Source organism: Embiotoca jacksoni, unplaced genomic scaffold (assembly GCF_022577435.1).
Source record: "Embiotoca jacksoni isolate LCO1_2020_lvr unplaced genomic scaffold, fEmbJac1.0.p SCAF_18, whole genome shotgun sequence".
NCBI lineage: Eukaryota > Metazoa > Chordata > Actinopteri > Embiotocidae > Embiotoca > Embiotoca jacksoni.
The window spans coordinates 10,786,857-10,802,872 of record NW_027185318.1 but is presented as its reverse complement, the minus strand read 5'-3'; the positions used below and the strand labels follow the sequence as shown (position 1 = coordinate 10,802,872).

Here is a 16,016-nt window from a genome sequence, read left to right as displayed (position 1 = left end):
TTTTTTTTCTCCCCCTCCTCTGCTGAGATGAGAGGCTCCTACCACCGGGTCCCCCTCAGCACAGGGGAGAACTCAAACATTTATTTAACCCAAGCGATCCAATTAGCCACCCAACACCCCGGCACCAGGCCTTATATGCAGCCAGCTTTTCGGCCACTAACATGCCAGTAAGCCAATTGTAACAGCTCTTCAGTTACGTGTAAATTTTTAATATGATGGAGCCAGTCGAGGGACTTTTTGTTGTATAGCAAACATGCAGGTACCTCCCTAATAAAGGCTGCTGAGTGGCGTGTAAATCTTTTACATGAGAGACTAGTTGGGGTGAAAGAATGAATAGAATAATGCTTGTTAGGGGTAAAGAGTTTCAGGTATTGATGATAAGAGATCTCATTATATAGCTTAAGATCCGTAGATAAAAAAAATAGCAAAAAAAGGAAACGGCAAAGAAGAAAAACTCAAAATGGCCTGATTCAATAAGTTCGATGATACACAACAATAAAAGTACACTTTCACAACTTCAGGAAGTCAAATAAATTTCCTACAAAACAAAATAAGACATCGGAAATTCTGAGGGGAGAAACAGAGACACGAGAAAAGAGGGAGCAGGAGGTAACGGGACAAGAGAAAGATTCCCTCCTCATATGGCTTCAACTGCCAGGTCACGAGGTCAGCAGTAAGTCGTCCACGTGGGTGCCTGATGGGGCCATAAAGAGCTCCCGGGTTCCACCGGAGGAGGGGGGGTTTAGTGGGGTGAGCGGCCTTTCATATCGCTAACAGATTAACATCTTAGAGGGGTGTCCCTCAAATCCTATTTGGTGGATTCCCAAATAGCTTGTAACTCGCTCCTGAAAAGCAGTTAAAACAGCATAATAAATAGATGTCTGACACCGTATTAAAAGAGAAGAAGAAAAGAAGGACTCGAGGTATGAGGGGATGGTGGAGAAAGGGGTACTGGGGGTGGGGGCGGGGTGGCAAAGCCCCAGAAGATTTAAGACGACTGGGGCTTGTAAACAAATTCAAATCGGGCTTAATTAATGTCATGTGATGGCAGGGTCACGGATGGAAAGGCTCCCCTGTTCCCAGTCTCCTTTTGCCTCGCCCTGCTTCGACCCGAACCGGCCCCGAAGAGAGTGGGGTTGGCGGGGCCGCGGTCCGGTTCCAGCCCCCTGACTCCCGCTCGTGACCCTGGGGTCACCTCATTTCCTCATGGCCCTCTCCTACCCTGCCATAAAAGCCAGGGACCAAACAGAAAAGGCCCAGGGAGTAGGAGATAATAGGGAGGACTATAAGAAGTTGTGGCAACAGGGGAACTGTCAGGCCCCTGGCTAGGAAGCTGCTAATGTTGCTTTTTTCGCGGCAACCAACAGCGGAAAATAAGACTTCAGTGACTGGATGTCCTGTTTTGCAGGTTTGTGCTGACTAAAAGAAAGCTCTAGTTTCTGTTAATAAGGCCTTGGTGACTAAGAAGATATATTGGCTGGCTGAAGACGAGCAAAAAGATATCCTCTACATGGCTCTGGCAGATTCGCCTGGCCTTGGAGTCAGCCATGCGGATCATAAACTCTGCAGACACAAGGAAAACCCTGGGGCTCCTTTAAAACACGCAGCCTGGAGGATTCTTCTTCAATCATCAGTGAAAGCGAACGTAGATACAGTCTCCTCAAGAGGTGATGAGATCTGTGAGTTCATGAAGACCCCCCCCCCCTTCCCTTTCCACCCCACCCACATCTTTCTGTATTTTGTGCTTTACAGGCCCAGAGGTGCCCAGGTGAGGGTGACGGAGAGGCCACGTAGGTGCTCCTGCGAACGAGACAAGCACTCTGGGGTAAATAATCCTCAAGACCTCGTCCACCTGACCTCCGATGCCCGTAAAAGTGCAAAACGCTAGGCATCCGCAAAGAAGTCAAGAAGGTAAATGAGGCCGGCGTGGAAGGCCAGAGCCCCGTTCTTTGTATTTTTATGGACAGCAGCGCTGTGTTTGAGGGCTCTTTTGCGGACCGTGTCCGCTCCCAGAGCCCGGTGGTAATGGGCTCGAACAGGGGGACCAACAAGACGGGCTGTCACCTCAGAGAAGCCGAGATGTTGAGGTGAGGATCATTAATGATCGTGCTAAAAAAAAATGCCTATGGGAAGGGGTTGGGGTAGGAGGGGTTATTAGGTGGATCAAAAGGCAGGGGCTTGATGGGCCAACTTTTAAAAGGGCAGTCCACGCTCTTTAGGAGATCTCTTAAAAATATACCCTAGTAAATGAGGGTTATCCCCTCAGAGGCACTCGTAGCGAGGCAAGTTTGATGACTTGTTCTCTATTTAAGATTTAGGATCTAATTGTGTCGACATTAAATCATTTTTATGGCTATTAAGACCGATTGGCATTTACATTAATACTCAGAGATAGATAGATAGAGAGGTAATGACCTAGTCTAAATCAGGTTTTAGCTATCTATTATACTGTAATATTTCAAATTGTGCAATTTCTTTCCAAAGAATGAACGTGATGAGTTATGTGTTTTCCTGTGTATTTGGAGCGGTTGCCACAGCGAGAGGTTTGATCTATTCATGCCCTGCCTCTTGGAATGCCAAAAAAAGAAGAGAGAAACGAAACATACAATGAAAGAAAAAGAAGAACCGAATTCACCGGGGGTGGGGGTGGGGGGGGGGGGGGCGACGGGGGGGGCGACGACGGATGAGAGTCGAGCAATTTCTCATGCTAGATCTGAAGTGCATAAGACAATCCAGAAGGCAACATAAAGGGGAAATCAATTTTTTACAACCAGACAGTTAATTTTAATGAGCAGGATCATAAAGATGGTAAAAGTCCATTGCATTGGTACATGAGGTTAAGACCGCTTTTTCCCGACCTAAATGGTCCAACATGGCAAATGCCGCCAATCATGACTTCAGCCATTCAATCTTGCTCCGGGGGTGAAGAGTGTAACCAAAAATAAGTGGATCCCCCTCTGGATTCAATGTCTGCTTGTTTTGACAACTCACTGTTGTTGACAACAGAGCGGACCGACTCGCACTGAGGAAAAGAAGTGTGTTTTATTCATAAAAACGGCATAAACTTCTGCTCTGTCCACTAACACGAGAAAAATAATAATTAAGGTAAACAGATATTGATTTATGAAATCTATGACAAAACTGTTAAAGGAGCCCGGCATGAGGGGGCCAATAAAGACAGAACTTTGGAGGAAGGAATAGGAAAATAAAGTCGAGGGGAAGATGCGAGATGGGAGCAGAGGGGAAGTGATAAACCCTTGGCGCTTGTGACACGGCAGGCTGCCAGAGCTTGATCTGGACCAGGCCAGGTTGAGTTTCATCAGCACCTATTGGATCTGGGAAAGCCCAGGTTATGGAGGAGGCTGTGGTGTGTGTGGAGAGAAAAGGAGAAAAAAGTTACTCTGGCTGTTAAGAAAAAAAAAAAAGAAGAAGAAGAAGAAAAAAAAAGGGGGACTACAACATCCTTCTGTTATTCTGGATTCCTTCTCGCACCGATAAAACTGATTCCTATGATTCCCAGTGGTGATGTTGGGACCAGTTTGCTGGTCCAGATGTCTGCTCATATACTGTGACCCCCGTGACCTGAGATCAGGCTGTGTTACTGGAGAAGAGCAGGAAAAGAGCTGCATAAAACAGCACGAGGATGGGCTAGACAGGGCCGGTCCAAGACGGAGACTCAAGATGTTTTAAGCATTACAAACTTCGGGTGGACGGACAGATCGCTCTATATGTCAGAGTGGACTTGTGGCAAATTTAGAAAGTGATGCAAAAGTGGATCAGATAGGTGGAAAAAATGAGCCGTCCAAACCGACATTTCCAGTAAGTGGTTGCATAACCGAAAGTACTGCTGGGGTGTTTAATCTGCCGTCTCTTAACCTCTGCCAAATGCCGTTAACTGAAATTATGGTGTTAATGTTTGAAACTAGTTTTAATTATGGCATGGTATAAAAGTAAAACTAAAAATGGTAAAATCTTTTTCAGTAGCTCTGCAAGTACACATCAAGAACTACATGACAAAAGAAAAAAAAATGTTTCAGCACAACTCCTATATAACTTTTCTCTAACAGGGACAAAGACTGCAACTTCATTAAGAAAGGACCAAGACAAATAAATGTCATGACTGAGGATCACAACCTAGACAAGCTAGGTTGTAGTAACCTGGTCTTCGGCTGGTCCTGGTCCTGGGACAGTAGCAGCCACTTTGATGTGAGGAAATGCTGCGGGACTTTGGAGACTCCCCTGACAGCAGGTAACCACTGGCTATAACACAGTGCGCTGGAGACAGAAGGAAACTGCCCCAAATACTTTCCACACTGCACTGACTCGTCTCAGTGCGGGCTTGAGAGGCACAAGACTTAGAACTGTGTTGTTGGCACCAATAAGCAAATGCTTAATAACAAATGAGAGAGGCCTTCATTGTTTCTGGAAATTGAGTCATGCCATGTCCATGTCATAGATTTAATTCTGTTTAAAACGTTGTAACTCGATAGGTTAATGTGTTTGTTGATATGTAATTACACCGGAACCATGGAATATTGTTGTGTAAAGACAGACTGATCAGCAGGATGTATGAAGTGCAATCAAAAAGTTATGAGACATTTCCTGTGGCACACGATCACTTGATTAAAATCAACACCGTTCAACACATGTTTTTGTGACCACTGGTATGTGCACATTTGCGATTTCACCATTGTCTTGAAAATTGGGCAGAGAGCGCACATTAAATATGGTGTCAAACTTGGGAAATCAGTAATGGAAACCCTTAAAAAAAACTTCTGAAAGCTTAGGCCAATGAAGCAATGAGAGGTGCTTTGAGTGACATCAAAATGTCCCTGTCCCAGACTGATGAGGGTGAAACCAGGTGGGTCTTCTTTGACATTCCCAGTGTTGTGCACCATGAATTCGTCCTCCAGGGTCAGACTGTCTAAGAGTTCAAAAGTGACGTTCTGAGGCGTCTGAAGGAAAAGATTTCTGTGCAAACGACTTGAACTGTGGTGTGATGGCAGAGTTCATTGGCGGCAAGATTTAAAATCAGGCACGGTTTCTGGGTCGTTTTAGGCGCAGACTCTGAACTTTTTCATTACATCTCAGAGCACCCAACCATACATTGATAAAGAGGCTACCACTACTGTCATCTTTGTCTGTTCTTTCTCCATTAAGCTTTCTTTTCATCATTTATCTGACAAACACTGTGTTTCGGGAAGAATTCGACTACTCTGTACACCACTTGTATTATTAAATCTATAAAATCGGAGGATGAAGTATTGAGGCCATTTGAGGCTGGAACTACTTTGACTGGGCACGAACTGAGCCTTCAGCCACAGTTATTAAGTGCAGCATGAGCGACATGCAGAATTTTGGATCCAGTAGGTGTTGCAGACAGACGAAAGTAACAACCCCCACAAAGGTTTTTAAACAAGCCTGAAAGGCAAGTCAAAGTTGAAGAATTATGGAAGAAGGGTTCTTGCACTTCTTGTTACTAGCCCACAAAGGTCAGCGCTCTATTGGAGGTTAATGGCAACTCTCACAAGGACAAAAGCGTGACTCATGTGAGTAGATACACATTAATTGCTGTAAGGTGTCTGCACACTGCCGGGCACAATTTGCCGCAGTAACCATGCTGGGCCTTTAAGTGTTTGTTCAACACTTCGGTTAGAGATTATCACAATTGCATGAACAAAGGGGAAGAAGGTTGTGTCTGGGTTAAAAAACAAGCTAATTTGCTTAAACAGTTTTAATGACTGTGGGAGCCGAGGTGTTCCACTGGGGCAGAGATGGAAACTGGAAACTGAAGAACCGCAACGCCATTACAGCTTCTTCATGTATTGCTCAAGGTTGTCCCATAGGGACAACAATTTTTGCCTGGTCTGAAAGTATTCACAAGTTACTCCAAAGTGGAAATCATTTCTGGCAAGGTGTTGGAAAAGGGGTGATGGAAGAGGAATAGAGGATGCGCAAACGTGCGTGTGGGAGTTTTGAGATGGGGAGGCAGGGGGGCAGCACTGTGGTTGCAGCACAGTCAGGGTCTAGTGAAATCAAAGCACACAATGCCTTTACTCTATAATTAGTGTTGTAGAATGTGAAGCCCTTCACTGATAATGATTACAGGTGCTCCACTACAACATGCACATCTGCTCTTTATGTGCACCTCTATCTATTTCTTAAATTTCCATCTCGATTGTTATCCATTTGTGACTGCTGTGACACGTCCAACATCTGCGAGCAACATCTACAAGATCTGTCACGACATTAAAAGTAATGGGGTAGGGTTTTTAAATGGCATTTTCCTGGTATTTATCTTTATTAAATCGTTTTAGTTTAACATTTCAAAACGGGAGTCTTACTAGATTAATTCGAACAACATTTCTGTGTCACTTTTAACACTGAATAAATAAACAGCCCTACAAGTGACGCTTCCAAAATGTAATCTCAGACATTAATGGGAAGAGTCAGTGTTGACAGAAAAAGAGGACTGTCTTGAAAAAAAAAAAAAGCAAAAATATTGTGCAAAAACGGTTGGAAGTTGGTCCCAACAATAAGATAAGAAAATTGCCATCCATGTTTACTGAGGTAAGATAACAAAGCAGCTTAATGGGAACATAGTCAGACTAGGAGAGTCATGTATAATTAGTGGCTTGCTGCACTGTCTAGCAAAACGAAAGAAAATTCTAATATACCCTCCCATAAACGAATGGAAGGATCCCACGAGGATTTATTTTTTCCTACCATTTTGCAAAATCCGCACGTGTCAATTACGGTATAAATCAAGTTATGGAAAAATTCTGGTAATGTCAAATAAAGATATAGGTTCGGAAGTTGGGTTTCGGAAAAGATTTGCAGTTACATTTAACAAAACCACAAATGTTAATTGCAGGCCTGTGACAAGATGATCTGTCGCCGGCGTGTGCGTTGGATGTACCAGCATATCCACCTCCCAAATCACCACACCCTTATTTCTGCCTCATTTAATCTCTGTGGACTCTTTGATTGAAACTGAGCATGAATTGTGAAGAGCAGAATCCTTCAATATGGATGTAATTCTTCTTTATTTCAAATTTAGACATATTGTTCATCCTTGAGATTGACGAGTCATCCACGAGAACATGGCGGGGAAGCGAAGGCATCGTATTTAATCCTGCCAACTATGCTGCTCTGCAACTATGCCTCGCTCATGAAAGGACTTGCTCTCTGCCTTTTCAACTGGAAATCACGACTCAGTCACGCTCCTGCGTCGAAGCGCTACGCTGACTGAGCTCGGTTGATCCCGTGTGTACACGGCATGTGTTTGGCTTTACACTGTGAGTAAAGTCTTGCTCTGCAGTCTCGCAGCGCCGGGGGGGATTAGGAGCCGGCTTGACTACCGCTGACCTGCCTGCTCCTTTACAAGGAAAGATCAGCCATCGGGCTGCTGGCTGCTTTGTGCCCTGCTGTTTGAGGGTTGTGTCAGGGATTCCTCCTTAAGTGCACGGGGGTTCACCGAGCAGTTGGGGGCAAATGGAGGTGGAGGTACGCTGCATCGGCGCTGTCACGCGTTCTCCTAAAAACGACTGGACGTCATCTGTCAAAGCCCTCATCAAAGATCACTTTCAAGCCCCCCCAAGCGGCTCACACTTTTATGCGTGCTGCGACCAAACGGAGGTAGCATTGCCATGGATACGGCCAGGAGCAAAGGGCTGGTACCAGGTTTTTCTAATCAGGCTTGAAACGGGCTACTGGCAAGCTTAGCGGTTTGCAGTGACAGCCATGTCATACAACACAATTTACAGAATTGCACAATTCAATACAGATCTTCTAAGGCACACGTACAACAGGGACTTTAAACAAAACATTACATATTCGCTCAACAAATCCAGGAGAAATGATGGAAGTTTAAACAATAAATTCCACATAATATGGGTGAAATAGTTATATAATGAGGTTTATGTTAACAAAGGCAGTGGTTGAATCAACAACAAGGATAACTGAGATGGTTGCTGAAAAATGTATACCGCAAATGAATGTAAAAAAAAAAAAAAAAAGAGGAAACGATTCATATTTCTTGGGAGGAGTTAAAAAACTGGATGAAGAGTGGTTAGAAAAAAAAAAAAGATGGTGAGAAAGGAGGGAGACAGAAAGACAGGAGCAGCGAGGAAGAAAGCGTTGGTGCAGAGGGCAAACCGAGGTGGAAAAGGAGCGGCTCAGGCAAGAATTATTGCTTGAACTACATTTTTGGGGCTCATAAGAGCAAACACATCAGATCATATTCGCACTGTAGAAGCTGCGAAAAGTTCAACCGTGACACCAGAGGTTGGCAAAGCAGACACAGACACGAGGAAGGCGTGGTTTCTCCATCTGGGCGGAAGCAAAAAAAAAAAAAAAAAAGAGCTTGATGGGAAGCTGCTTTCAGATGTGTGTGAGTATGTTTGCGCATGCATGTTTATAAGGGTGGAGCTCCATGTAACAGGACCTCGACATGAAGGGAAACGCGGGCTCAGTGCAACCCTCTAATGAGAGGGAGAACCTGATCAGAGTCAGATGGGGTGCCCCGAGCGCACGGCCCCCTGCAGAAAGTGCCGCCCGACACCCTTTGTTACCTCCAAGTGAGCTGAGACCAGCCCATGAACCATGTAACTAGGTGGTTTCCAGGTTAATGAAAAGCTGTAACTCCGGTCCCACTGTCTCTCTCTGCTAAACTGACGACTGCCCCCCCCCCCCATCTTCACCTCCACATTCCTGCCCCTATATCCCAGAAAGGGGGGGGGGGTGTCAGGGTCAGGGGCAATTAACTGTTTAGTGTGTGAAGTATGCTACGTTTACATTTTGGGCTGATTATGACTCGCAATGAGACAAATGTCTCAATTTCTGAATTCACTTGAATTTTTCGATTGAATGTATTAAAGCACCAAAAAAAACCACAAGAACCAGAACCAGATGTAAAATGGTGCTAAACTTGAAATAGTTAATAAAAGCCCATCATGGCACGCAGCTCTTCTCCAACATACCGTACTTTATTCCCCCCAAAATTGTGTCTATATTGTCTTCATCCAACCTGACGTGCACCCTCATGTGTGTCCATTCACAATTTAAAATAAACACTCCAATTTTTTCAAGATTTTCTTCTTTTCTCCGTTTCATATCAACGTAAATAGAACGTTTTTGAATTTTGAATGGCTACTTTTGGACACAACAATTCATTATTTTCCAAATTTGCACTTCACAAAAGTATTATCTTTTAACAATACTGTCCATAATGGTCAATTCATTCTACAACTGATGCTATTAACAGCCATTTTTCTCTATAAAAAGAGTCTTAAGCAAGACTCAGAATCTCTACCATCTCGTTTGTTGCACGATAATATGAAATGGCTTCTCGTGCTTATCTTAAATTTTTTTTTTTTTTTTTAAAAAGTTCAACTCGCTGAACGATGAAAGAGGGCGTAAGTCAAAGTGATGGAAGGTGGGCTCTGCAGGAGTTCCTCAGATGTAAGATAGATGTACTAGTTAGCAAAGGTGAGTAACAGGGGTCACAGCTCGGCTGGTCAATGAGCACACCGCAGAGTAAAAATGCAACAACAGAGGCAAAAACACACACTGCGAGTCATTTGATGAGATTTTTACTTTTATGTCCCATATCTGAAGCAATGCTCAGTGTGTTTTAGTCAAATACTTGATATCGTGACAAGATTTTCGTCGTGCTTTCCTATTCCTAGTGTATGGCTAGACTATGTTTGAAATCTCACAGGGGTTTTATTTTGAAACAATGGCTTTTAATTTGAAAATTCAGTCGTGGAATTGTGCCAAACAATGATGTATACGTCATCACTCATTCACTGGCAGACAATTGGGTTTGTAGAAGAGCCCGGGTGGACAAAATATTAGGAACCCCTCCCAGTATAACCCAGTACACAAATTACAGTCAGTTCAATCAGACTGAACATCAACTGAACAATATAATCCTAATAAAGGAAGGATTTTTTTGCTGGGCTTATGTCTTGTACTTAATGCTTTACCGTTTACTGTCCATGAAATCAGCGCACTGAAAAAGTGAACTTCACTGGGAATTTAATATTTATAAACAGCTATACAAAAAGAGACCAATTTCCAATGCACGTCAAGCATATTTTACTCCATTATGTTTTGTAAAATAAAGCTTTCATATCGTTGTATGGGACAACTTATACAGTGATATATCTATGATAACAGGTCATAAAATCAGCCAACCAATACATCAGTCGGGCTCTGGCCCCATTGTAATAGCCAAAAATATCTTAACAGTCCAGATTTGGAGCGATCAATCATGTGAAGGTATGCGTCAGGTTTTTTTTTGTAACACAGCTCTTCATCTATCTGCCAAAGTGGTTGACTCGGAGGATGAAACGGTATTTGTTTAAAAGAAAAAAGCTTCCAAATGCTCCTGCCATTTTGTTGATTCATAACAGCAGATTTTTGGCTACTGGCTGCAGCTGAAATTCACAGCTCCCCTCACCCTGCAGAGTAAAGATAAACCCTCATTGGGAAAAATAGGTAAACATCAGCTCCAACGAGCAGGTACACATTTTGTCAGGTTTACCTTTCCACAAAAAAAAAAAAAAAAAAAAAAAAAAAGGAAAAAGGGAGAAACAAAGAAAAAAAAAAAGCCTTTGATTCTGAGTTGGTGGAAAAAAGTAAATTTACTCCAGTTGCCGTTCAATTTGGACCGGTGGACATTAAAGCAGGAGCCAGTGCCTAATAAGAGCCATGCCTGAGAGAGAGAGACACACACAGAGCGCGAGAGAGAGAAACCCAGTGGAGGTGTGTCTGTGTCTCGGCTCCAAGGTTCCTGCTAATAGATTTCAGCTCCCTCAGTGTCCCAATTAGCTGGTATGTATGCTTGGTTTATGAATTCATGTGTGGATGTGAAGTGTGTGAACATGCATGTACAGTACTGCATGCATATTTACACACGCACGCAAGCACACAGGGCATTGCATGTTTCTGTGTGTGTGTGTGTGTGTGTGTGTGTGTGTGTGTGTGTGTGTGTGTGTCTTTGTTTGCAGCAACCGCCTGTTGTTTAGACTCTCCTGACTTTGTCTAAAGCTCCCAATTAAAATAAACAGAAATAACTATTCTGTTTCTTGCATTCAGTTAGAAAAATGTTTCCTGTGAGCCAAGACCAAAAGGAACCAATTTACACAGACCCCATTCACAGCAACCAAAATGCCTATCAACATGGCGACACAAACAGAAAACAAACAGATAAACCTGTCCAGCTTTAAAGCAGCTTTTACCGGCGAGTGTTACAAAGAAAAATAGCGAGTGCACTTTTAACCCTGACCCCGTGTGTGAGGACGGACGGGCGAGGGCTCGAGACGTACCTGTAATAAACCCCCAGAGCCTCCACACGTGACCGTAAATCACACCGTACGCCTTCAAAGTATCGAATATCGACTAATACAAAACGCCGCTCGGCCCCCTTGGCTTTCATCCCCGTGTGTTTCCTCCTCTGTGTTCTGGTGGTGGCAACTGCCTTTAAAGTGCAACCACCTCACTTATTTTTTTTTTTTTTTTTTTTTTAAAAGGCACACCGGGCAATTTATTTACCAAGAAACTGCAGCCATAAATGACAGAAAAAGCAGCACAATTTACTGACAGGTAGTGAATGGGGGGCAGGAGTAGGGCGGTGGTGATGGGGGTTGGAGGGGTAGGGGGTGGGAGGGGTGCTCGGAGTGAAGCCAGAGGTCTTGGCTGGGCCTGTGAAGGACTATAAAGCTTTAGTAGTAGCCCACGACCTGTTTATGGCCGGCTGAGACACTGCGGTGTGAGGCTCCTGATCACTCTGCGGCTCGCGACTGCTGCCGCTCTTGCATAACACACAAATGGGAGACGGTAACAGAAAAACAAAGCATTTAAAACCAAGCGAGTGCACAGTTGGGCAGCATCGGATTTATTCTGCAAGTTCCCGTCTTTCTCAGGAACCACAGACCGTTCCCGAAAACCAAAAAAAAAAGGTCTGGGCCTTTTTTTTTTACTTAAATTAAGTAATAAGGTAAAAAAATAAAAGTGGAGTGATTTGAAGACATAAAACATCTAACGGGAACACTGTGTAAGGAATGAATGGGTAAATGATCCTTTTCATTTTCCAGAAAAAAGTCTTAGGCTTCTTGGCATTGGTGCCCACTTGCGTGGAGACGGCCGGGGGAATAAGGCTTGGTAGGATCGGAACTCCGCTCCAGACTCAAAAACGCACCGAGGGGATTCAAGGCAGATGTGGACTAAAAATGATTTCTTGTAAGTAGTTTATAGCTTCAACAAACTTACACAAAAGATGAAGTAACGGGTGAGTGAATTTTTGAAGTGGGCTTACCTTGTCTTCACCACGTCGAGGGGATGCATCAAGCAGATCTCCACCAGACCTGAGGGGTAAAAAAACAGACAGGATAAGTCACAGCAAGTTTTCAGGACAATACTAGGAGATGTACTGTTGAAACAAGTCAATTAAAATAAGAGTTTAATTTACAGTTGTACATAAAGGAGTCATGGCATCACTGCATACTTATAGCTGCCAAAGCTTTATTGGAGACAACGTGTGCGTACTGGACAGCAAAATCTGCTGCTTTCTCTGGATTATATTCCTGTACAGGCAGATGGTCGCCGACTTCTGAGCCCGGTTCTGTCGGCGGTTTCCTTCCCAGCATTGGAGGTTTTTTTCCTGTTAAAAAAAAGGGGAGTTCTTTTCCTCCCAGCTGTTGCTCAGGTGGGAATTGTTGAATTGTTGGGTTCCTTTGTATAATGTTGTGTTGTTAGGACTTTTAAACGCCCTGAAATAACTTGTGTTGTGATTTAGTGCAATATAAATAAACCTGAATTGAATTTATTTTGAATATCTATGGGTTTTGGACTGTTGGTCGAACCATAAACAAAAATGTATTTCTTGACAATAACCGAAATATTTAAACTATTCTACAATTGATAAATAATTGCCAGATGAGTGGATGATGAAAATATTTATTAGTTTGAGCCACAAGGTCATTTATCTATCTAGACTCTAGTCTATTTTTTTCTTACCCTTCCTGCGTCTTTTTACCGTATGCATGTCACACATTACTGTACACCAGTCAAATCTTCCACATAGACACAATATGAATTTGTACATATCTGTTAAAGCCCGTAAGAATCAAAGAGCAACACAAATCTGATGTTTTCTGCCAAGCGTGACAGCTCTACTTAAATTAATCTGATATGAAGGTTGGCTAACTACTAACCGGGACAGACGCCAGAGGATGTTTGTTCATTTCATGTGTTTAAAAGCAGTTTTACAATTGAAAGCGCTGTGAAACGGTTTTGACAGACAGCTCAAACAAGCACCAGCAACCTTTGAGAGGACCCCATCATCACTCCGATTATCACTCCGCCTTATTAAAATGTCAGATACTACTTGGTGCCGCCTTGTGCCATCTTTGCCAGAACACGAGTGTGCCCTACTGATCCAATAAGACGTCTCCGCAAGATCCCTTTGAGCGACTATAATTCCCGACATTTTTTGAACAGCTGAAGCCACCAACCATGTCATCCACGCAAACCCAGCACATCAGCAGTGTGCCAGCAGCTGGAGAATCAATGCAGCCGGGTGATCACTGAGAGACTCTGAGGTTTCACACACACGCTAACTATGTGCATCTGTGTCGAAAAGCCACTGCTTTGGCACGGAGGCCTTCTGACTCAATCAAGATTTTTTTTTCTTCTTTTTTTTTTTTTGTTAAACGCACGATTCTCCCTCCATCCCTTTACTGGTGCTCTGAGGGCTTCCCTTGCAGATTCCACTGTGTGTGTGTGTGTGTGTGTGTGTGTGTGTGTGTACACAGCTGCTGTGCAGTATGGGCTCTCTCTAATTTGCTCAATTAAACATATTGTCTATAAAAGAGTGTGTCTTCTGGGGTTTTTCCAGGGAAGTAATTATCAAGTGAAATACCACCAAAATAAAAAATTACTTTGTCTACGGTTGCATCTTAAATGTACAAATGGGAGAACCAAGAACTATTGAACTAAGCTACCAGCGGCCAAGAGTCAAACAATACTCCATTTGTCACGCCTCAGTTGACATGACTTATTCATGGTGCTGCACTGAAAAGGTAAATACACGGCGGCATTGGACATCTCATTTTCTGGCCTTGATATTAATAGCCCTGCCGTGGAGATAAGGCGCGTCAAATCTTTCCACAGGTAATCAGATTACATGATGAAACCAAACCTGCCTGCTCGCTGTGCAAACAACAACGATGCTGGGAGGTGACTGAACATGCTCGAAGTGTCTTGGGGAGGGGAGAAAAAAAAATAAAAAAATAAAAAAAAGCTAAAAAAAAAATCCAGGAACGGTTGGGCTCTAATTAACACTTATACAAAGAGAACCGTAAACAATAGCAGCAGGAAAAAAAAAAATCTATTATTTAGCCTGTGGATTTGTATTTAAACTAAATAGGTTCTGATTATGATTAGCAGGAGTTCTGTGTTACATCATCAATAAGCTAAGCTATGGAATACATGAAATCAGATATTATTTCTAATTAAAAAGAGCCCTGCTACAAGTCACTTTTACCTTCAAGTGAACAGTGAGGGTGCACATCTGGACACTTCACTAAAATGATCCATTCGAGATTTTGGGCCTCATCGTAAACCTCAGATTACAGGAACTCTGAAGGATACAAGTTTTCCAAATGCTTCATTAAAAGGTAGAAAGGTAACTTTAGTTAACACTCCTCACTAATTGACAGGTGTGCCCTGCTGTTTTCAGGCTATCTGTATACTCTATGTATAGTGCACTATGTACCAGTGTCTTTAAAAATGAGGCCAGTGTCGGTTAGTAATACGAGCCGCGTTGCACCTCCAAGATGGCTGTTGTGAAAGGATTAAGTGATGACAAGCACAAATGCAAAACTTGGTGGTGTTTGTTTGAGCATCTGTCTGACACCACTGCAGACAAGACACCCGAAGAACAGCTGATGGCAGACGGGATGACAGACTGAAGAAAAACAGGAGAAAGTGTGTGACCATAATCCTATACTGACCTTTGAAAAGCATGTTGCACAGCGGGTTATTTCTGTCCATGTTGTGAGAAAGTGAAGAATATCGGCGAGTATTGGTAGCAGTGAGCATATTGTAAATGCGCTAATAACATATGTAAGTCACGCTGATACTGAGATTTTCTATTTATGAAAGAAACAAGTCACCATTAAATTGTCTTGATATGATGTAATCAAAGTACGACATGTTGTGATTTTGTTTGGCGTTTAATCACAACTTTTTTTTAGTTAGAACTTTCCATTCCTGTTCCAGGATGCTGTTGACAACTGCAGGTCACAAAAGTTTTTCCAGCTGAGAAAGAGTGAGACTCAAAACAGAGCAACACTGAGGTATGTCCTGCCACTGAAATTACAAAAAAACACAAACGTGCAGAAAAATGCACTGCGATTACATAACCGATGACGCCTTCACAAAAATGCAACGTGGCGATGCCGACATTTTTTTTTTTACCGCTACAATTAATTGCTGATAATGAATTGCTTTTTCCAGTTCTGCAGGTGGTGTGTGACAGTTTAACGTTACATAAAGCCTCCTGAAAGTGTTGTTGTCATTTGCACTGATTCAGGTCTGACGCCGACACTTCATCCAAGACACCGAGCATGTATTTCTCTCGACACCACTGAGTGGCAGCTTCCCCCCCCCCGGTGCATCCTGCTCTTCTACTCCAGCTGTCAGCACATACTATCGTTTAATCATAGTGTGCGGCAGTAGTGAACCCACACACTCCAGAGAACACTTTACACCCCTCCACAGCGTCTGATGCAGTCTCTGCAGCACGTTGAGGGCACACTTCGTGGGACGATTCTACTGAGCTGCTTGGTTAATCCCGTTTACCCCCCCCCCCCCCCCCCCCCCCTCTTTCTCTCCCTCTACGTTGCCTGAATCTGGCTCCAGCCTCTCCTGCAGGCACCCTCCTCCCCTCCAGCTCCGAGGAGGGGCGTAATATTACAGCGACCTACCATCTGGTTGACGTTTATGGC

At 43.4% G+C, this 16,016-nt stretch overlaps 1 protein-coding gene across 1 annotated transcript in view; it reads right to left on the bottom strand.

Moving 5' to 3' along the window:
- The window catches only part of slc25a21 (solute carrier family 25 member 21), an 83,704-nt gene that overhangs the window by 17,133 nt on the left and 50,555 nt on the right, over positions 1-16,016 (bottom strand). The window contains exon 3 of the mRNA XM_069152727.1: positions 12,323-12,371. Coding sequence (XP_069008828.1) covers positions 12,323-12,371 — 49 coding nt within the window. The remainder of the gene's footprint in view (positions 1-12,322; positions 12,372-16,016) is intronic.